Source organism: Stigmatopora argus, chromosome 1 (genome assembly GCF_051989625.1).
Source record: "Stigmatopora argus isolate UIUO_Sarg chromosome 1, RoL_Sarg_1.0, whole genome shotgun sequence".
Classification (NCBI taxonomy): domain Eukaryota; kingdom Metazoa; phylum Chordata; class Actinopteri; order Syngnathiformes; family Syngnathidae; genus Stigmatopora; species Stigmatopora argus.
Genome location: NC_135387.1, coordinates 8,340,819 through 8,364,185, shown reverse-complemented (window position 1 = coordinate 8,364,185; position 23,367 = coordinate 8,340,819). Strand labels below are relative to the sequence as shown.

The following is a 23,367-nucleotide window of genomic DNA, read 5'->3' as shown; positions in this document are numbered from 1 at the left end:
TCTTTTCAATGGCCGTGGACATCTATTAAAACATTATTAACTTAACTCATTCACAGCAGTCTTTTAACAGCAATAGACGTTCAATCCAATTATACTCATTCGATGGTTTCTAGCCCCTCCCAGTTAAGAAGGATTGGACACTTATTGACGGCAATGGACATCCAATCCATTTATACTGGGACGCGCTGGATCATTTGATTGCTTCCAGCCCCTCCTAGTTGAAATGTACTGGACGTCTATTGTCGTCAATGGCAGCTAAAGAGTCAAGATATGTGAGGCAACAAGCCAACAAAAAAGTCTATACATGTAGGCCCAAATATTTTAATTGCCCATCAACAAACAGATGCAGGAAAAACTACAATACTAGAATCAGATGTCCCCACAAGGCCCCACAAATTTTTGTCCCACAAGCTGGCTCCTCTTTTCAGATATGAATGTAATTAAAAAAAGCATCATAACTCGTGCATAAGTGCAGTTCAAATCGATTGGCCACGTGTATTCATTTGTCAATAATACAAACATGTTGCTATTTATTGAATTGAATGGAATGCTTTTATTATACAAGTATAATGAGATTTAAAGATTCACCACAAAGTACACAAATGACAAACAAACAGATAAACAAATAATAAATAAATAAATAATAAATAAGTAGGATGGCCCGGTGGGACAAGTGGTTTGCGCGTCGGCCTCACAGCTCTGGGGTCCTGGGTCCAAATCCAGGTGGGTCCACCTGTTTAGAGCTTGCATGTTCTGCCTGGGCCTGCGTGGGTTTCCTCCGGGTACTCCGGTTTCCTCCCGCATTCCAAAAACATGCATCGTAGGCTGATTGGACACTCTAAATTGCCTCTAGGTATGGGTGTGTGTGCATCGTCATCCGTCTCCTCGTGCCCTGCGATTGGCTGGCCACCAATTCAGGGTGTCCACCGCCTCTGGCCCAGAGACAGCTGGGATAGGCTCCAGCACCCCCCGCGACCCTAATGAGGATAAAGCGGTTCAGAAAATGAGATGAGATGAGAAATAAGTAATGAATAAATATGTAGTCAATATAAGTAGTCAACAACATAAATAATTAGGGAATTGCACAAATAATGACAACAAACAAACAAACAAAGAATCAATAAATATAATAAATACATGTTGGGAAGAAACTCTTTGAGTCTGAAAAATATATTTCTAACAGTCCAATCAAAACAAATATACATAAAACCTATTAAACATAAATTGGACATTAAACCAAAACAATCAAATTAAAAAGGTTTAAAAAAATGTACCACTTTGAGGCCAAACATTTCCTCATCACCCCTGCCTTTAAACATTGAAATGATACGCCATCATCGGCCAATCAGCGTTCAATATACAAGTAGGCGGCTCTTCTGTAAATAGTAAAATCCAACATCGCTGTCGCTCATTGGCTAACCATGATCACAACAATAACTTCTGTTCGGTATTTGTCGGTGTCAGTGAAGGTTGCAAACTCAGCAGGGAGGCAGAATTTGGCGTCCAGATGGAGTCCAGTTTATGGCTCGGAAACAAGCGCCATCGAGCCACCCTCACAGGCTGGAACTTCAAGTGGACCCGATTAGATAAGAAGAACAACGACAACCAAACGAGTATGTCAAACTTTCTCATCCAACTCAGGCAATAATACTCGCTCGTGTTCCGAAAAAGTCCAAGTCACGCGTGTTCAGTGACTGAAAGAACTAGGGAGCAAAGATGCTTTAAAAAATACTTTAGAAAAAAATATTTGAATGAACAATTTCATCAGTATCCATAAATAGGCAAAGCAAGTTGTGTAGAAACCCGAAAAGAACTATTAATGAAATTATTAAAATTTGGTCAATCGAAAAGTGTGAAACAAGTAAGGGATGGTGATATCCAAATAAAACAAATCTTGAAAATTATAACTTGGAAACTCATTGTGATGGCGCTAACCATTATGAGTTTGTAATTTAAAAGAATAGAATTTGGATGTACTGTCTCATTTACTTTTTTGGGATAGTTTTGTTGAAAGAATTGGTATTTTTGCAACATGGATACACAGATGGTATTTAGAGTTGTATAATAGGGAATTGTGGATGTTTTACAATTATTTTAAAAGTGAGCAGAATATATATTGTTTTTAACTGTGAGGTGCTTGCCAATGTGGGTGTAAACAATTGCTTGCAGAAAAAAATGTTGATGATTACTTGCACATAATCCAACTTGAAAAACCTAACGTAACTCCTCCATTCCAAGCAAAAGAGGCATTTTTCTTTTTCTGGAGTACTTCTCACAAAGTCAAAGTGGTGTGTTTAGTTATAAAAGATAAAATCAACAAAACAAAAACACACAATCCAAAAACAAAAAAGAGGTTTTAGGCAACAGTTGTCTAAAAAGATACAAAAATTCTCCTATATCTAAAACACCTGCTTCTCAATGTACAAAAAAGCAGAAGCTTAATGTTCAGTTCAGCTGGTCAGCGATTTCCAAGGTTTAAAAAACAAGAATAAGAGGATTTCCTTGGATTTTGAAGTTTTTCACCAAGATTGGGCTTCATTTTATTGTTATCATTGTTGCTTTGAGAGTGACTTAGGGCTGTCAGTAACAACTTTGAGGTCGACCAGGAAACACGCAAAACTGGTTCAACAGCATCAACAAGCCCAACCGTGACAGGGGCTTCAATGTGGTGTCAGGTTGGAACTACAAACCAAGTATCCAATGTTTTTACTGTATCATCCAAATCGACTGGCCGATGTATGAAATAAGAAAATGAGCACATTAGCTGTCTTTTGCGGAAAAAGACATCCTATCCACCTGAAATGGGAGGGGTGTCTATTACCTTCAAAGACGCTGGAATGTAATCATTCAAATCGTGACCGGCCGTTTGGTTGCCGGACGTTTGGTTGCGGACGTTTGGTTGCGGACGTTTGGTCGCCCGGATCCAAACAACGGGCGACCAAACGTCCGGCGACCAAAAGTCCGGCGACAAAACAAGGTAAAACAACACGGTCTACGCATCAATAAAAGCCAACAATGGCCCTGAGCAGTTTCACTGAGCGGACGTGCGAGTGTATAAGAGTTTGTATGTACATGAGTTGTCCCCTTAGGAAGGGACGTCAGTCAGGGTCTTAACAAGTTCTCCAACAAAACACAATAAAAGTACGGGAAATTTGGAGCTTTTCTTTAGCCTAATAATTAATAGGGCATTAAGTATGACTAAATAATAATTCAGTTTGTATTTAGGGAATTTGAGCAACAATTTTAAATGGTAATTATCAATACCTTCTGGGCGACCAAACGGCCGAGTACCCATTCAAATTGTGAATATGTGTAAATATGCTAAGTACACAATTCTAAAACGCTGTAAATGCTCGCTGAAACGTGCGTGAAAAAAGTATGGCTGTGCCCGTGGTGCCCTAAACATGCTGTGTTTACACAACCACAACACTGCTCATCACCAAGAGAATGACAAACCAAAGATGTTGGCAGTATCATGCTCTGGGGCTATTTTTCTTCAGCTGAAACTGGGGCTTTCATCAAGGTGGAGGGAATTTACCGTATGACCACTTCCCACAAAAATGTCGACTTTTGTCCACTACGACTAACTATCACTGTTCCATTTTAAGCAAAAGTTTTTGGGATCAAATTAAATTGGTGTCATGTTTGTTGTATACATTGATTTCATTGAATGGAAAAAGGCAGATCACTGATTCGTGTTTCAGGTTTGGATTTGCTCGGTTTTCAGTTTCAGTGTTGGTGTCAGATGTGGTCGGCGTGGAGGAGGGGAGAGTCAACGTCCTGCCCCGCAAGTCTGTCGAGGACTCGGACAAAGACTTCACTGGTGGGTCAGCACAAGAACTACTTACTAATGTCCGTTTGCATGGCGCAAATTTCCGCTACATATTATAGAAAACCTAAAGCTTTGCTTTTTTTATCCCGCTTTGTGTTCCAGTGTTCTACGTAAAGCGTGTCCGAAGCGGCAGCTCCCGTGGGTTGCTATGGCGACTGAGTCAGACTCAGTTTAGCTGTCCTAGTCGAGTTCTGAGAGACCAGTGGACCAAGCATTTGAGAGCTGCTCTCAAAACTCATTGTAAGCATGCATTATTTCATTTCAGGTATCTTGCATATGCTTGAAAATGAAATTTAATATCCACACCAATCCTTTCAGGTCCTTCGCGCCCAAATAAATTATTGGTATTTATTAATCCATTTGGAGGGAAGAAGAAAGGAAAGCACATTTATGACACTCTGGCTTCTCCCCTCTTTGAGCTAGCCGGTATCAGCTGCCATGTTATCGGTAAGAAAACATGGAGATAGTCTAATTGTATAGCGCTTCTCTTCTTTTAGGTCTGACAGCTGTTTTTAACTTTTTGGGGGACTTTTTTTTTTTACTGCTTTCCTTTGGCAGCCTTCTGGATTTTTCAATCATGTGCAAACATGTTTTATAAAATTGCATTGGCCTCTTTGAATTAAAATATTGTTTCTTAAGGTGAGGAATCCAAAACATGTCAAATATTATTCATTCATTCAATTTCTGAACCGGAGTACCCGGAGAAAACCCACACAAGCCCAGAGAGAACATTCAAACTCCACACAGTAAGGACATGGGATCGAACCCTGGGCCCCAGAACTGTGAGGCCCATGTGCTAACCACACCGGGCCGTCAATTAGATTTTTTTTCTTTCTTTAAAAAAAAAAAATTAAAACAAGCATGTTATGACACGTGTTTTGCATATTTTAAGTACTTCAAAAACTTCATGGGATAGAAAGAGTGAGGTCAGTTTTGGATTTCATTCATTCATTTTCTGAACCACTTTATCCTCATTAAGGTCGAGGGGGTTGCTGGCGCCTATCCCAGCTGGCTCCGGGCCAGAGGCCGGGGATGAAAGAAGAGGATCTAGACATTTTTTTATTTATTTTTTATTTTAACAGGGTCTCCACAGCCAAAAATATAAATATAAAATGTTGTATTTGAGTTGAGTGAAAAATGTTTTCCTTATGTCAGGCAAATATTTTTTGTTCTGTTTTTAACATTCATTCTATTTTTCACGCAAATAGTAACAGAGCGAGCCAACCAAGCCAGAGACCACCTCCTCAAGAAAGACCTCGCTGGCTACAACGGGTCAGTGTTTCTATCCGTGTGCACGTTTGTGTCCCCTCGTTTAGCTTTTGTCCGTGTCTTTCCACGTCCAACAGCGTAGTATGCGTTGGTGGCGACGGCATGTTCAGCGAGGTGCTTCACGGCCTGATTGGTCGCACGCAACAAGAAGCGGGCCTGTGCGAGAACGATCCGTCAGTTGCCTTACAACCGTGTCCGCTTCACATTGGCATCATTCCGGCAGGTCTGTGCCGAGCACAAAAAAGTGACATTAACTGGCACGGTCATTTCATTTAGTTCTTTTATTTTTTCCTGTAGGCTCCACAGATTGTATCTGCTACGCCACTGTAGGAGTGAGCGATCCAGTCACGTCAGCACTGCACATCATCATCGGTAATTGATTGTGAACATGTGGTGGGTTGGCAATAGTGACTAATTGAGTAACCTTGTTGTATTTTCAGGAGACTCTCAGCCTCTGGATGTTTGTTCGGTGCATCACGCTAACACTTTGGTGCGCTACTCCGTCTCGCTGCTTGGTTACGGGTTCTACGGAGACGTGCTGGCGCAGAGTGAGAAAAAACGCTGGATGGGACCGCTCAGATACGACTACGCTGGTATGCATACATTTAAAACAAAAATAGTAGTTGAAATGGTGTGAGTTGCCCTGCACGATCCGTTTTGTGCACGCAGGTACGTTGGTGTATCTGAGCAACAGAAGCTACGCGGGGGTCGTTCACTTCCTGCCGGCAGACCCGCTTATTTCCAGCCCGAGGGACAAGACGCGGTGCCTTTCGGGGTAAGCAATCAGGGAATGAAAGAAATAAGAGTAGGAGATTGACAGCAATTCGTGTGAAATACAGTTTCACAAAGTAGTAGATATCTGATCATGGAGAAAATGTTAGAACGTGACGTCAGACACGTTGAATGTGTACAGCAAATGAATGCTGATACACTTGAAACAGGTAGAAATTAGCTAAGAAAATTGGCACACACCCTTTACCCGTTCAATCAGTTTCTGATGTTCTCTGTCTGAGACTGAGATGAAGCCCACTTCACTTCCTTGGTCTATTAGATTAGATTAGATAACTTTATTCATCCCGTATTCTGGAAATTTCACTGTCACAGTAGCAAGAGGGTGAGAATACAGACACAGGAAAAGACATTTTAGACATAAATAAATAGGTAAAAATTAAGTTAAAAAATAAATAAATATATAAGCGTGTTGCTGGGAAAAAAAAAAAATATATATATATATATATATATATATATATATATATTAGATACAATAAATGTTCTCTTGTGTTAACAAAAATACGGGATGAAACAATCACGGAATTCCAACACTTGAGATCATATTATATGCTTCATCCAACTAAAAGCGTTTACGACGTTTTGGCGAATCGAGGGTATCGTTGCAACATCGATTTTATGTTGGCATATGGCCAAATATATAAGATATTCAGTCTTATCTCTCCATGTCAACCCCCAAATCATGTTGCCCAACATAATTCTGTATGGATTGTGTGGTAATTTATCACACTTTTCCTTTGGAGAATTAGTATTAATCTGCTGATCCTTTGGCATCGTTGATTTAGAAATGTCAACACTTTGAAGTTTAGTACAGGAAATCATCATTTCATGAAAATTTGACGACATGCACGATAGGAAGGCTAAATACGGATATATGATTTCTCTTTTATTGCTGTTATATGTTCCTGTAACACACTGCACTAGGGTTTTGTGTATTTCTTGTGTTTAGGTGCGGTGTGTGTTCCAGCAGCACGGAGAGACTTTTCATCCAGTCTTCAGAATCAAGCTCGCTTTGTAGCTCTTACCACAGCAACATTAGCAGTGAACCAGAAGGTAAAACACACACATTGACTCTGTCACCACTATCATATTTTTTGTGTGTATGGGATCGCGAGGAAACAATCGTTGCGTTATGAATACTGGTCAAATTCCAACATCTTATTCAAAGTGTACCTCGTTTGGAAATTTGAATTATTGCTATCACTTTTAGCATGACGTCTTATGCTTCCGGCCCTTTAATAGTCAGGAAATAGAGGAGGATGGTTATTAAAACATTTGCCATTAGAGGATTGGTCATTATTCTTCTCACTTTTTCAGGCGAATGGGTGAAGGTCGAGGGCAGGTTCCGCTGCGTCTCGCTCACTTGCATGTCCTGCTCGTGCCCCAAAAGTCCTCTTGGCCTCTCGCCGTCTGCTCACCTAGCTGACGGGACGGGTGACCTTATCCTGGTGTGGGACTCCAACCCTCTGGGCTTCCTCAAGTACCTCTACAGGCACACCAGCTCGCAAGACCAGGTGCGGTGGATTAATAGTGTAAAAAGTATTTTATACCCTCTTTTCAGACCTGTCGCAAAGAAGATCTACAGAAAAGGTGTCCAAACACAGGCTGTTGCCTGATTTTTTTTTTATAGGCCTGCATAAGAAGCTTAAATTCAGCTTACATTCTGTTGCACTTCTCAGATTTAACACTAGATGGAGCTAGTATCCCAAACAATTTCTCTCAATTTACTAATGTGAACATTTTGAATTCCATTCAGGAAAATGCATAGACTTTCAGTATTTGGTTTTATGTGAATAAACTATACATTCAATGTGTTATCTCATTGACAGTTACAGACCTCAAATATATTTAAACTACCAAGGCTGGCAATGAGGGATCATGTTTCACTGCCACTGACGGCATTAGACGTCCAATCCAGTTTTAAGTTCATATTTTTTGACTGTCATAGATTTTTCTCCTTTTGCTTTAGTTCGATCTTCCTTTTGTGGAGGTCCACCGTGTGAAGGCAATTCGTTTTTCGGTCTCCTCCATTGAAGAGGACGACACATACAAGGTGGTGCGAGAACCGAGTCCATCAGAAGAAGTGGAGGATTTAAGCAGGGATGGATCCCTGCAGCAACTTAGCAGCAAATGTGCGCCACTTTCAAGAGCCACGTGCGGAATCTGCTGCAGCAGAGCGCCAACTAGGTCCGTGTGGAACTGTGACGGCGAGATTCTGCCCTTCACTGACATTCAGTGCAGGTGAGATGATATCATGCCCTCAAATGCTCTGCGCCAGGGCCATGTTTAGGGTTTGAAACGAGAAGATAAAAGTCCAGTGAAATGTCACATTTTGTTCCTGATAGTAAAATAATTATTATTAAAAATAGGTTCACATGATAATTTTTAACTTTTTAATTATATCACTAATTGTATTTATACTTTTTATACAGTAATAAAGATACACTCAGTTCAATACGTACACCTAGTAATATATATAAGTATATATTTGGGAGAACATGCACTATAGGAGGGTGTTCAAATACTTATTAAACTGACTGTGTAAAATTTCTCTACAATTGTAGTAAAAAGTTATACTATTCAATCAAGTACATATGCATATACAATAATTTATTTTACTATTGTCAATAAATAATTAAGATGAAAATGATCAATATTGTGTATTTTAGCTGTTAAATCACATATATATTTAATATAATGAATATGACAAATCTTTTATTAAGCTTTTTGAGCGTAATTCAATGATAATCTTTATCTTTTTTTATTAGAGGCAGTGCTTAAAGCGTGAATCATGATTAATAACAATAAAACCTGTTTAAAAAAACGTGTTCTTTTGTCTTTTTAGGATCCACGGGCAGCTAGTGAGACTTTACGCCAGAGGCATTGAAGACACAGCGGCCGTTCAATCAGAAAATGGCCAACTGTGAAATATTTTGGCCAACCAAACGGGGTAAAGAAGAAGCAACTCAAAAGAAGGGGCTTTGCCAAAAGCTGTTTTTAACCAGTGGAACAAATTGAATAAACTATTTATTTTTATGTCCAAATATCTATTTTGTACAGTAGTCCTTTTCCTTTTTCGCGTTACACTGCCGACCACTCACAGCAGAGCTGAGTGGTATTCCCTTATGTACTTATTACACGTTAATTGAGCAGATTTATCTCAATAACAATACATGACAGTTGTTTCTTATTTATAATTTGAAAATCTGAATAAACGAATGAATAAAAATGAACTGTTTCTCGTTGATTTTCTAATCAACTTTTAACGTCGTCAACAATTGTGCATTCAGTCTAGACATTAAGTATATAAAAAATCTCTTCAATAGCTGTATATGTGTTAAACTGGTCAACAGTTAAGCCAGGGCATACAGTTTGCCAGAAAGATTAAATGCATGTTGTTGTTCAGGAAATACCTTTCAGGGTGTTATTCTCTTTGTCGAGGCAACAGTTTACTATAGTCCGTGGCTTCTGGCAACGAAAACATGATCCGTCAAAGTGGATGAACTTGTTCCTCCCTCTTGTGCTTTGAAAAAACATCAACAGTGTATTACATTCAGCGATGATGTCAGCTGTTATGGAAATAGAAAGGCTGTTATTGATGAGTAATAGTGGTAGGAGTTAATAGTTAGTTAGGGCCAGTATAGTGAACGTGAACCAGGAAAGATCGGGAAGAATTAACACCCAATATAATTACATAGTGTAATTTCTGGACTATAAGTGGCAAGTGTGTATATAGTCGCCTCGTGGTGTAGTGGTTCACTCGCCTGACTTTGGTGCGGGCAGGCGTGGACTCAATTCCCGCTGGTGGCGGTATGATTGGTATGCGGATGGATGATTGTTTGTATCTCTGTGTGCCCTACGACTGACTGGTGACCAGTCTAGGGTGTAGTCTGCCTTTCGCCCAAAGACAGCTGGGTTAGGCTCCAGCAACCCCCGCAACCCTTTGAGGATGGGCGGTATGGAAGATGAACATATGTGTATGTACATATGTATGTATGTGTGTATGTGTGTGTATGTATGTATGTGTATGTATATGTATATATATTCATTTTCTGTACTGATAATAATAATCGGACATAGGCTTTGTCATCATCATTGACTCGACAACAGCCTAATTGTCATCATACCCAGCTGCGTATGACAAAATTGGTAGTGCTTCTCCATAAGGTACGCTTTCCCGGCAAAAGGCCCAAATAAGTGATAATTTCAGACTCGTTGGCATTCTGCCGTGATGGATACATCGCATCACCCCCGAGCGGATCACTTACCTCTCACTAACAAATTACCAGTTAAATATGTTACTTTGCCAAGCAATAATTAAATAAAGATGTCAAAAAGGGGAAACCATGAAAAATATTGTAATGGAAACCACACAAAACATTTTGTGAACCAAAACCTGCTATGTCCATTAACGCCGTTAAAGAAGCCATGTTCTTCAAATCATGTTCTTAAATCTGTCAATTTAACAGGCATCCACATAAATGTTATTTGGTCGATATCCACTTCAAACGTTTTTACTTGCTCCTCGTAAAGTTGTCAATTCATCCAACTTGTCACTTGGACTGCCAATAAAACCCAATGCAGGGGTGTCATTTTGAGTAAACTTTATTCTTTTTAAACCTGTCAGCAGTAACCTGGTGTGTGTGTGTGTGTGTGTGTGTGTGCGTGTGTGTGCGTGTGATTGTTTCACAAGTGAGGTTGCACCCATTTGTATTTCCCCTCATAGCGGAACCCAGCCGTCCTCAGCAGCTCGTCAGCTTCTTTTGGTCCGCGACTGAACACAAAAATTAGAAGAAGCTCCTCAACAAACAGACTAGATATTTTTACCTTAGTAGGCTGTTGTCGATTACCTTCCGTATTTGTAGGGTAAAGGGCGGGTCTTATTTTCTTCAATTTTGTGGAGGAGCGGGGTGAAAATTCTCCAAGCCTCCCGCAATTCATCGCTGAGCAAAATGTGGATACAAAGGTCAACGACTAACCTTCTTTGCAACAACCAAATGGGAAAAACAAGCGAGGCCAACCTGCGGACGAAATGCATCTGATTGCCACAGAAGACATCCAGTATGAGCCTCTCGTACGCGTCCGGGAGCTTGACGTTCTGCCAGGACGACATGTCCAATGTTAGTCTACTAATGCTTTTCAGGGAGAATTGATTGGTTACCTTGTATCTGCTCTTATAGGTGAGATCCAGCTCCGTTTCCTCTGGCCTGAAGTGACCTCCGGGCCTCTTGGTGGTCATCTTTAGATAGATGGCTTCGTCCGGCTGAACGCGAACCACCAGCTCGTTCCTTTGACATTCATTTGCGAAGATGTCCCCGGGCACATCAGTGAACTGGAGCCGTAACTCGGCCTTGCGCTCGTTGAGAGCTTTACCACAACGTAGGATGAAAGGCACACCTTTAAAGGAATAAAACAGACACCGTTCAAAGACTGAACAATTCCCCCCCCATCAGCTTTTTCTTAGAAATTGAAGGTAGCTGTTTACTAGCTATTCACTTAGCGGTCCTAATGATCCTAACATGCTGATGCTCTCTAATTTGAGATTTTGAGCCCTACCCAAAAGGGCTGCCAGTTACGCACACTTCCGTAAAAAAGGAGCACATGTCGCTCTTCCTAAGATGATGATGGACGTTAAAATATTTTTCTGTTGTGAATTTAAAAGGGTTTTTCAGTAGTAGACTCGAATCTATTTGAAGTGGGACAGTGGCAGCGAGTGTGCGTGTTTTCTATACAGCAGTGGCCGATATACTACCCAGGCGGAAATTTGTATTGGGAGACAAAAAATAGTATCGTGAAACAGCGTAACTTTGTAAAAAAACATTTTGTATTTTGATCATATGCACATCTGTATTGCAGGAAGAAAAGTGGGACATATAGGTTGACTACTTATGTTGACTACTTTTTTATTAGTGACTTATTTATTGATTATTCGTGCACTTCATGGTGAAGCTTTAAATCTCATTCTACTTGTATCATGACAATAAAGGTATTCAATTCAATTGAATTCAAATTTGAAAAATGGAATATGTACTTTGTTTTAGCTATTCTTTTGGAAGATTGATTCATTGATTGTGTAAAATCCGTAAAACTATGTCAAAAGGTTTTTGGTATGGTATAGTTGTGTTGAGTATTTGTTTAATTTGAGATAAAGTTTGGGCATTAGACAGAGAGAAAAAAAATCATTTAGAGCGTTAATTTCTCTTATTTTCTTCTTAAAATTTTGGCATAGAGCAAAAAAAGTACTCATAAACAACATCTTTATGAGTCTTTACATGGTTATTTTCATCTGGATTGTTCAACAAGGACATAAAATAGCCTTCAAGACTGGAATGAAAACCTTTTACCGTCCCATCTTTCATTGTGCACATAGAGCACAGCCATGGCAAAGGTGGGAGTGCAGGAGCCCTCGGGGACGGTAGGGTCATCCAGGTACCCCAATTTGGCGAGACCCTCGCCCTTGGGGTCCCCCACATACTGCCCGAGGAGCACCTCGGAGGTATCCACGGGAGCGATGCACTTCAATACCTTCACCTTGAGCACAGGCCAAATTTAAATCAAGGATTGAGAATCGCTCAAACATGAAACCAAAACGTGTACTGTGAAAACAATCTCATACAGAGAGCCTTGCTGTTACCTTCTCATTTCTCACGTCATCTGGCCCTGTGGAAGCGGGCTTCTCCATGGCTGCCAAGCAAAGCATCTGAAGGAGATGGTTTTGCATCACGTCTCTGCATTCACAAGAAAAAAGAACAAACTAGAAAAATGCCTATCACGGAGGCATGCGGAGGGCCATCTTGCTCACCGAATGATCCCAAAATCATCAAAGTAACCTCCACGACCATACGTCCCAAATGGCTCCTTGAAGGTGAGCACCACACAGGACACGCTGTTCCTGTTCCAGATTGGTCCGAAGATACGATTGCCAAACCTAGAAGAAGAGAAGGACATTTCCTGAATTGATGAATACTTAAATTCCACCCATCCAATTATAAAATAATCCACATATAAAATATTATACATAGTTTCTGAAAAAATCCACTTGCTCTGACCCCCACAAAAAATAATTTTACCTTCCGCTTATCTTCACAAGGGTCACGAGGGTGCTGGAGCACAATTCAACCCACTATAGGCAAGATGGCGGCGATGGGGACATCCTGAATTGATCGCCAGCCAATCGCAGGCCACGAGCAAACGAACAACCATTCACACTCACACTAAGGGACAATTTAGAGTGTTCAACCAGCCTACCACATGTGATTTTGAGATGTGGGATGAAACCGGAGGAGAACATGCAATTTCCTTTTCCTTTTTTTGTTTAAAATAAAAGTAGACCATGTATAGTAAGGTCTTTGATGTATTTTGGTTCTGATTTTCTTGTACTTTATTACTGTTGTTGGAGATTTTCTCTTGGTACTACAAAGTTTATTTCATTCATTCATTTTCTGTACTGCTTATCCTCACAAGGGTCATAGGAAAATTTGTTTCAGTGGTGGAAAATATATAGTGCAATATCCTTGTAATTTTGGATTATTTTGTTGCTTGTCGCGGTTAATTCATTCGCTTCTATTAACAGTTCTTGACATCAAATCCATTTGAATTGGGGAGGTTGGCTTTGAGCGATCATGTTTCAGAGCCATTGAGGGCGATAGATGTCCAATCCAATTTGACTGGGGAGGGCTGGCGGAGCGCGAACCAAACTTTACAAAAATACAAAGATCCTCTGTTTAGTGGAAGTATTTCAAATTAGCCCTCTCATCCTTTGATTTTTCTGAAAGCGGCCCTTGGAGAAAAAAGCTTGGACACACCTGGTCTACATTAACAGATCCTAAGAAAAAGCTAATATTAGTATCGATTTGGATTTCTTATGCCAACTCTGGGAAGCATCAATTAAATTAACCACTGACCAGTAAGCTGAGCTAATCAAGCTCCTGATAGTTTATCTCATAAAAATGAATTATAATCATGAGAAAGATCTGAGAATTGAAGGCTTATTTTTCAGGCTTTTTCAAGCTCAAATGTTCTTTGACTCTGAAACGCTGATGTGTGTTGAGTAAAAGTTACCTGAGCACCATGAGGTTCTGGACCATCTCTTTGCCCAGGTAGTGGTCGATGCGGTAGATCTGTTCCTCGGAAAAAAGTGAGGCCATATGCGCGGACAGTTCTTGGGAGCTGCCCAGGTCGCGTCCGAAAGGCTTCTCAACGATGAGTCTGTTCCAACCCCTGCAGGGGACATGAATACTTATCGTAAGGTCGGGCTATACTTTCCATTTTATTGAATTTGTATGATAAGAAAGAAGCCCAGTGGAAGGCAATCACGCTGAACTTTCCCTAAAAGGTGCTACACCATCACGGTAAGTGTCACAAAAATCAGGTTATGTAACTATACTGTGTGCTGACTTAGGGTTCATGCAGTGGCCGGCGATGTTTGTGCAGACGTCGCGGTAAACCGTGGGAGGCAGAGCCAGGTAGAAGAGCCGGTTGGCCTCCGCTCCGCCGGGGAGAGAGGACACGTGAGTGTTGAGCTTTTGGAATGAATTGGCATCGTCGTAGCAACCGCTCAAATATGAATTCCTGCTGAAGAAGGTGGACAGGCGCTCACCCTCATTATCCGTCACCTCGGGACAAGGAAATCAGAGGTTAAGGGTGCACATCAGAAGATCTGGTCTTAGAAGACACAATGAGAGGAAGATGTCGGACACACAATAGTCTTTCCTTTAAAATTGAATCTATTTGTGATGCGCACCAGTTCCTCCAATAGCAAAACAACCCCCTGAATTATGCAGCCGCACCCATTTCTTTGGTTGGGACTGTGCTTTTGAGTTTGCAATCTTCCCTATTTCTCCTCCAAATGTAAGAATTATCATGTTGGGCTGAGGATTTAATTTGAGTCATGTCAAACTACATGGCATTTCTGCAAACGTGTGCCTTTGCAAATAATTCAAGCATCTGGGAATTGCACCCAAGGATACATCAGACTGGAATTTTCATATTCTTTTCCTAATATTTAGAATAATTTTCCTTATGTTCCCATAATGTTATTCAAATATATGTATGTTTCCGTTGAGTCTTCAAATACATCATCTAATACAAGTACCTTTATTTACCTCAAATGTTGTCAATAAAGCTATCAGAAGCTTCCTAAAACATTATCTGGATTTCCCCCAATTGTTTAAAAGCATACTAATGTGTTATGTAAACAAACTGTTGAATTGATTCATTTAAAGATCTACTAAAGACAAGTAAAAAACAAGAGCTACCTTCATGTAAGGCAGGCATGCTGCCTTGATGTCCTCCATTGTCAAGTTTGAGCGCGCAAAGCCCACAAAGTAGGTTTCCTCTGGGAGAAGACCATCTCGGTACAACCACCTAATCGAGAGAACGCACCCAATTCTATGTAATCTAACTTAACTTAGAGGGTTTTAGTATGAGAAAACTCACCATAATGTGGCGTAGATCTTCTTCTTTGCAAGATCTCCCTACAAGATCAGATGGATGGGACAGTTTAAAAATATAAACCAGTTCTTCCTCTAGCCAACATAAAGTGAAATGTCAATAAATGGCATCAAAATAGATGGAAATAAACCCATTAAAAATAACAACAATAAAAAAATAACACAGTTTTCCCCATTGCTAAAACACAAAATAAAATTCACTAAAACAAATTAGGCTCGCCAGCGGATGAGTGGTTAGTGCATAAGTCTCACAGTTCTGGGGTCCTGGATTCGAACCCATGCCAGTCGTCCTGTGTGGAGTTTGCATAATCTTCCCAGGCTTACGTGGGCTTTCTCCGGGTACTCCGGTTTCCTCCCACATTCCAAAAGCATGCATAGTCGGGTGGTTGGACATTTTAAATTGCCCCAAGATTTCAGTGTGAACAGGAATGGTTGTCTGTCTCCTCGTGCTCTACGATTGGTTGGCCACCAATTCAGGGTGTCCCCTACCTCGTGCCCAAAGTGAGCTGGATAGGTTCCAGCAGGCCCTACAACCCTTGTGAGGGTAAGCAGATCAGAAAATGAATGAAGGAATGAATAAATTAAATTATTTTTGTATTTGTAATTTTATTAATATTATATTATATTGTATTCTCTGTGCTGATAGGGAGACACTCCAATGTCACTCTGCAACTTGCTGTCAAATGACAATAAAGGGCATATTCATTCTGTTTAATATGCCTGTGTGTATGTATAGATGTATTTATGTATCTTTCTCTAATTTTATTAATATTATATTATATTGTATTCTCTGTGCTGATAGGGAGGCACTCCAATGTCACTCTGCAACTTGCTGTCAAATGACAATGCATACCTGTCAACCTCTGCCGATAACTGCCCTTATAAATGATTATGATTCCCCTTACAAACCCCCAAAAAACCTTACAAACACTGTACGACTCGTACGGTGTTTGTAAGGTTTTTGGGGGGTTTGTAAGGGGAATCATAATCATTTATAAGGGCAGTTATCTGCAGAGGTTGACAGGTATGTAAGGGCATATTCATTCTGTTTAATATGCCTGTGTGTATGTACAGATGTATTTATGTATCTTTCTCTCTATCTCTATCTATCCACTCAAACGACTTTAATGAGGTCAATAAACGTTTCTGCTTATGGTGACCAATAATATATATTTTTTTCATATTTTTAAAGAAATATATTTTGTGTTGTAATGTTATCTTTTTTTGTTCTTACTTTCATTGATCTTCCACACAACTGAGACTTGCAAGGCTCACATGGGGTGCCAGAGCCTATCCCGGGCAAGAATAGGCAGCCCAAATTGCTTGCCAGCCAAACAGAGAGAACAATGAAACAGACAAGCAATCATAGTCACAATCACACCACCTCCAAATGGGAATTGAACCCAGACTGCCCACACCTAAGGCAGGAGGAAGCACCTCTGCACTATGGGGTGGCCTTGTTCATACTGGATAATAAAATTACATTGTACATTGAATTTTGGCATAATGAGTGTTTTTTTTATTCAGGGTGGATGATGAAGGCATTATTTGAGGGCAGTTATTTACAAAACATTCTTTCAATATTAGTAATTATCCTACCTTTTCCAAACAAAGTTAATAGTATTGAAAATAAATAAAACAAACATTGTTGTTCAAATGGGGGTTAGCCATTTTTTCAATGAAATGTAGCAGGTGTGTTAGTGCTAATTGAAGCCAATTATTCCCACTTGTGCACACTTTTCTCTTGCTTTAAATTCCCTCACAGACTGTTACTGACACATCTCACACTGCAACAGTGACATCTTGGCCTTGGTTTGGCTTGTACTTGTGTTGGCAAATGCTGTTTTGATGGGAAAAGGTGAGACAATGGATTGAGACCCAGGCTTAAAAATGTTTTTATGTTGTTGTCTTGCTGAATGCTGGTATGACTTTGTTTCTCTGCAGGCCTTTGTGTTTCTGTTGGTGCTACAAAAGGTGATTACAATGATGTGCTAGAGAAAATCAATGTGCAAGTTAAGAACATTTTTGATGATCTCATTTGTTTGTGATGAGACTTGTTACAGGTGGCTTTGCTTGATTTGTTTAACCCAATGGGACTGATGGATGTATATATCCAATTTGAAGTAAGGAGGGTGGCAGTGAATTGGCAAACGAAGCTTGTCTCTGCTGTTATTTTAGCATTAGTCAATTTTAAAACCTAGCTTTCCTTGAGGCTTATGGGTCCAACTTTTTTTTTTTTATCCATGGGGTTGAAACCCCAAGAAATTGATTGGAAATAATTTACTAATTATTTTTTTTGTGAAGGCCACCCAGTGACGAGCGTGGAATTGAATGACAATGCAAGCCATGTTGACTCGCGCAAGGATCAAATAAGCTACATTGCTGGGGGCCACGGCCACAACGCCACCCAGGTCCCGCTGAGCGACGGGGGCCACGGCCACAACGCCACCCAGGTCCCGCTGAGCGACGGGGGCCACGGCCACAACGCCACCCAGGTCCCGCTGAGCGACGGGGGCCACGGCCACAACGCCACCCAGGTCCCGCTGAGCGACGGGGGCCACGGCCACAACGCCACCCAGGTCCCGCTGAGCGACGGGGGCCACGGCCACAACGCCACCCAGGTCCCGCTGAGCGACGGGGGCCACGGCCACAACGCCACCCAGGTCCCGCTGAGCGACGGGGGCCACGGCCACAACGCCACCCAGGTCCCGCTGAGCGACGGGGGCCACGGCCACAACGCCACCCAGGTCCCGCTGAGCGACGGGGGCCACGGCCACAACGCCACCCAGGTCCCGCTGAGCGACGGGGGCCACGGCCACAACGCCACCCAGGTCCCGCTGAGCGACGGGGGCCACGGCCACAACGCCACCCAGGTCCCGCTGAGCGACGGGGGCCACGGCCACAACGCCACCCAGGTCCCGCTGAGCGACGGGGGCCACGGCCACAACGCCACCCAGGTCCCGCTGAGCGACGGGGGCCACGGCCACAACGCCACCCAGGTCCCGCTGAGCGACGGGGGCCACGGCCACAACGCCACCCAGGTCCCGCTGAGCGACGGGGGCCACGGCCACAACGCCACCCAGGTCCCGCTGAGCGACGGGGGCCACGGCCACAACGCCACCCAGGTCCCGCTGAGCGACGGGGGCCACGGCCACAACGCCACCCAGGTCCCGCTGAGCGACGGGGGCCACGGCCACAACGCCACCCAGGTCCCGCTGAGCGACGGGGGCCACGGCCACAACGCCACCCAGGTCCCGCTGAGCGACGGGGGCCACGGCCACAACGCCACCCAGGTCCCGCTGAGCGACGGGGGCCACGGCCACAACGCCACCCAGGTCCCGCTGAGCGACGGGGGCCACGGCCACAACGCCACCCAGGTCCCGCTGAGCGACGGGGGCCACGGCCACAACGCCACCCAGGTCCCGCTGAGCGACGGGGGCCACGGCCACAACGCCACCCAGGTCCCGCTGAGCGACGGGGGCCACGGCCACAACGCCACCCAGGTCCCGCTGAGCGACGGGGGCCACGGCCACAACGCCACCCAGGTCCCGCTGAGCGACGGGGGCCACGGCCACAACGCCACCCAGGTCCCGCTGAGCGACGGGGGCCACGGCCACAACGCCACCCAGGTCCCGCTGAGCGACGGGGGCCACGGCCACAACGCCACCCAGGTCCCGCTGAGCGACGGGGGCCACGGCCACAACGCCACCCAGGTCCCGCTGAGCGACGGGGGCCACGGCCACAACGCCACCCAGGTCCCGCTGAGCGACGGGGGCCACGGCCACAACGCCACCCAGGTCCCGCTGAGCGACGGGGGCCACGGCCACAACGCCACCCAGGTCCCGCTGAGCGACACTTTAACTCCAAGTTACGACATGTCTCCCTACCAGAATGACAACATGGATGTTGACTCTGAAAACCAAGTGTTTACAGTCCTTGTTTGAAGTTTGCCATTGTCTCTGTTTGCGGCAATAAAGTATCCTGTTACCACATTAGTTTCCTCAAATGTCTACACAAGTAAAAATACTGACTTGGAGCCCAAACTAGTTTAAGATTTAATTTCAGTCATTAGTGTAACTTGGGGGTGTCAAACCGGTCCTCAAAGGGCTGCAGTGGGTGCAGGTTTTCATTCCAACGCAACAATAGGATACCTTTTGCAAGTGTAATCAGTTAATTAAAGTCGGGTGCAACTTATTTTAGAAGACACCTGATTGGTTAAAATGTCGGCACTGGATCGGAACCACTGCGGCTCTCGGCGGAATCGGTTTGACACGTGGTGTAACTGTTTTGAAGACTTTAAAATAAGTTTTCAGAGCAATCATTGTCAAGGGCTTTTGAAATATACTTATTCTGGACAAAATGTATTGTGAAGACATCCCCTGGTTTAATTTTCAAGGGTGGAACTTTTTTTTTCTTAACCGTAACCCTCCAAACCCAGGAAACAACACTAAAATAAAGGGATAGACCTGAATCTCTGTATGTTAGAGTACCCCCTGTGGATTTGCATGCATCTTTGTGTATGTACAATTATAGTCATATTTTCTGAACTGCTTTATCCTCAAGGGCTGTGGGGGTGCTGGAGCCTATCCCAGCTGACTTTTGGGCAGGAGGTGGGGGACACTCAATCTGTGGCCAGCCAATCACAGGGCATGAGACAGCTATTCACGCTTACACTCAAACCTAGGGACAATTTAGAGCAGACCTGGGCAATTAATTCTTCAAAGGGCCACAGTGGGTGCAGGATTTTGCTCCAACCAATAAGAGGAAATTTGAGTGATATTTTAGAAGTGCAATCAGTGGATTCCAGTCAGGTACTTCTTGTTTCAGCAGAAATCTCTTGTTAAACTGTCTGTGCTGGATCAGTTGGAACAAAAACTTGCACTCACAGTGGCCCTTGAGGACTGTATTGCCCAGGTCTGATTTAGTGTCCAACCAGCCTACCATGCATGTCTTTTGAGTGTGGGAGGAAATTGGAGTACCTGGACGAAACCCATGCAGGCCCCGGGACAACATACAAACTCCACACAGGTATACCGACCTGGATTTTAACCCAGGACCCCAGAACGGTGAAGCCGACGCGCTAGCCACTCAGCGGCCAGGCCGCACTATATATCTTTATTATATAAATCCGTTTTTTCCTACCTCCAGGCGTCGCCATCACGGCAATTGGAATCAGTCAATCGATTTAACCACCAATGCCTATTGACATGAATTAGTGACATTCCAGATCCTTCATTCATTCATTTTCCAAATATCCCCATCCAAATATGAACTACATGTTTTATTTATACAGAAGCCTATGATTCATGGGTTAAGAAGTATATCTAAGAAATGTTGAGCATGTATGTATGAGGTATTCAAAGGTCAATTGAGAGGAAGAGAGAGAGAGAGCGAGAGAGAGAGGGAAAGAGGGAGAGAGAAAGAAAGAGAGAGAGAGAGAGAGAGAGAGAGAGAGAGAGAGAGAGAGAGAGAGAGAGAGAGAGAGAGAGAGAGAGAGACTTTCTGAACTTTGAACGCATTCCATTCCATTTGCAAACAAATGCATATCCAACACAACAGTGCATGTGACTCGCATACTAACGAGACCCTTTTAAAATGTGCTGATGCTAAAGCCAAAGAAGGCAGAAGAAAGTTTCCCCTTTCCTGCACTGTTGTGCTCTCAATGGAAAAGCAAAAACAGTGCCTGAACACTTGAGTCGGTGACAAGTGAGTTTTAGTACTGACCGAAGCTCCCAGGATGATGAAAATGTTGGACCGATCGCCCTGTAGCTGTCCATGGAGTTCCTTCCTGAGCTGGCCGAAAACCTCCGAGCGGCTTAACGGCGCCGTCTGCTTTTTCTCCTTCTTTTGCGCCTCCATCAGCTTCCACTCACTGCCACCGTGGAGACATGACACACACGCAAAGACGCACAAGCCCCCCCAACTCCCCCTTGCCGCAGGCACTCAAAGTAGAGAAGACTGAGAAGCAAAATGGCTCGATGCTGCCCCCTACTAGGAGAAGCAGACAGTGCAAATTATTAACAGATGTCTGTGTAGGTAGTACGTACTTAATTTCAACTCGGATCATATATTCTAATTTAATAACACACGATTATGCATGGGGCGGCTAAGTGGAGGGAGTGGTTAGCGCGTCGGCCTCACAGCTCTGGGGTCCAGGGTTCAAATCCAGTCGAGTTGGCATGTTCTCCCATGGGATACGCTCCAGCACCCCACGCGAGCCTAATGAGGATAAAGCGGTTCAGAAAATAAGATGAGATTATGCATGTTCATTTATTGCTGTTCCAACTCTGTCTCATACTGTCCTGTTCACAAATCCCTCTTGCCTACTACTTAGATATTATGTTGACTACTACCTATTTATTGTGTTGACTACATATTTATCTATTACTTATTTATTGATTATTTATTATTATTATATATTGATTATCTATCTGTTTGATTGTTTGTTGTTGAGTCCATAGACTCAGAGAGTGGTACGCTCTCTCAACTTGTTTTGCATTTGTTCATTTGAAAGAATTGAAAAAAATCTATAGAAAGGGAAAATCGACTCCAATATTTTTCTCTTTAATTGGCTGGAAATGCTAATCTTTATTTTTCAATGTTTTCATTTCACTTAATTACTGCAAAATATGGCTTGCAATAATAATAATCCGACATAGGCTTTGTCATCATCATTGACTCGACAAAAGAACCAATCATCACCATTTATATTAGGTGTTGGTTTTGACATGTTTTCAAAATCAAATCAAATCAAGTCAAAAGCCTTTATTGTCATCACCCACAGCTGCGTATAACAAAATTGGTGGTGCTACTCCACAAAGTGCGTTTTCCCAGTAAAACATAAATAATTAATACAAAAATTTAAAAAGTATAAAGGGTCAGCTTTGTTGGGGTTTTGATATTTGGGGTGTTTTCCCTTGTGTGACCTGTCCATTGGATTACCCATTAGTTTCACCAGCTGTGTCTTTCTTGTTTACTACCCTCGTGTAACCCAGGTGTTTCTAATTGTCTTGTCAACCCCTTTTGGTGTATTCAAACACTGGGTCTTCATTAACTTGCTATAACCTCCTGTATTTCCTCCTCATAGCTTTGTGTTTGTTCTATAGTTTACTTTGTCACACCAATTTTTATATTCAAGGTTATATTTCGGAGAACCCGTTCATGTTAATATAGACCACTTTATTCTACCGACTGCCCTGGTCTCTGCCTGTTTCCCTTCACTTGGGTCCAACCACACCCTCCACACACAGCCTTGTAACAGGTGAATACATTTAACTAGTTTTATTAACATACATGGGTTCTTGGTTATTTCTGATTGCATCTTCATCAAAGCACTCGCCAAGCAGGTTGGATTTGTACTTTGTGTCAAATCAGGTTCCACAACATTGTCACTTAACCAATTGTGAGGAATGTTTCTCGCCCAGCATCATTTCTGAACAAACATTTACTAGGACCCCTGACCCTGCCCTTTGCCTTTGTGGCGATTGAGGTTTGGTAATAGGTAAGAAAACAAGACAGAGTGGTTGGGAAATGTTTGCGTTGTTTAAATTCATTGTGAGAATAACTATCTTGTGTTCTGGAACTTGACGACAACATTATTTTCCATTTTAATGAATCACTATGTTGTGAAACACATTTTATTCCAAGTGTAGCATTACAAAATGTAACAATTTCTGCATTGTGGACAAATATCCTTACATTTTTATTTTTTCATTTTTTTTTACAAAAATGAACACTTTCAGATGAAAAAAATATTGGCACCATTTAAAGTTTTATATTAATATATTTACGTGCAGTGCTTGTTGCATGTAAGGGCGGGGCTAACTGACAGGCAAGCCAGGCGATTACTTAGGCCATTTGAAATGACAGCACAGTAGTAGTCAACACCTAACGCTGTCATTGGACTTAATGTATTTTGTGAAAAGTGAAAATTAATTGTGTAATTTTCAGTGTGCCAACTCTATTGTTTGATCTTATACATTTCTCATTCATTTATTGTGCAATTAAGTCATAAAAGATTGTTGT

At 42.5% G+C, this 23,367-nt stretch overlaps 3 protein-coding genes across 4 annotated transcripts; 2 read left to right on the top strand and 1 right to left on the bottom strand.

Moving 5' to 3' along the window:
• Positions 1-1,425: 1,425 nt before the first annotated feature.
• LOC144092374 (ceramide kinase) lies at positions 1,426-9,123 on the top strand. The gene is made up of 13 exons (XM_077625103.1): positions 1,426-1,613; positions 3,728-3,823; positions 3,935-4,072; positions 4,151-4,279; positions 5,041-5,104; positions 5,179-5,324; positions 5,399-5,473; positions 5,542-5,694; positions 5,771-5,876; positions 6,840-6,943; positions 7,208-7,404; positions 7,860-8,131; positions 8,736-9,123. The coding sequence occupies exons 1-13, from the start codon at positions 1,508-1,510 to the stop codon at positions 8,815-8,817; spliced, it is 1,668 nt and encodes a 555-aa protein (XP_077481229.1). The 5' UTR covers positions 1,426-1,507; the 3' UTR covers positions 8,818-9,123.
• On the bottom strand, positions 7,635-21,274 carry LOC144092418 (glucose-6-phosphate 1-dehydrogenase-like). Of its 2 annotated transcripts, XR_013306050.1 has the most exons (13): positions 21,067-21,274; positions 15,329-15,366; positions 15,148-15,256; positions 14,288-14,505; positions 13,952-14,110; positions 12,693-12,818; positions 12,525-12,618; positions 12,235-12,421; positions 11,052-11,287; positions 10,912-10,988; positions 10,741-10,833; positions 9,304-10,664; positions 7,635-8,159 (listed from the first exon to the last, which is right to left on the bottom strand). XR_013306050.1 is itself a non-coding variant. In XM_077625234.1 (12 exons), exons 1-12 carry the CDS (start codon positions 21,199-21,201, stop codon positions 10,577-10,579), a joined length of 1,560 nt encoding a protein of 519 aa, XP_077481360.1. In that variant the 5' UTR covers positions 21,202-21,274; the 3' UTR covers positions 8,824-10,576. The 2 variants fall into 2 exon arrangements, 1 of the variants encoding a protein (XP_077481360.1); XM_077625234.1 differs by lacking the exon at positions 7,635-8,159 and having other exon boundaries at positions 8,824-10,664.
• Positions 17,066-19,286, top strand: LOC144072165 (uncharacterized). The gene is made up of 4 exons (XM_077597552.1): positions 17,066-17,200; positions 17,287-17,316; positions 17,647-18,089; positions 19,182-19,286. The coding sequence occupies exons 1-4, from the start codon at positions 17,191-17,193 to the stop codon at positions 19,284-19,286; spliced, it is 588 nt and encodes a 195-aa protein (XP_077453678.1). The 5' UTR covers positions 17,066-17,190.
• Positions 21,275-23,367: the final 2,093 nt, after the last annotated feature.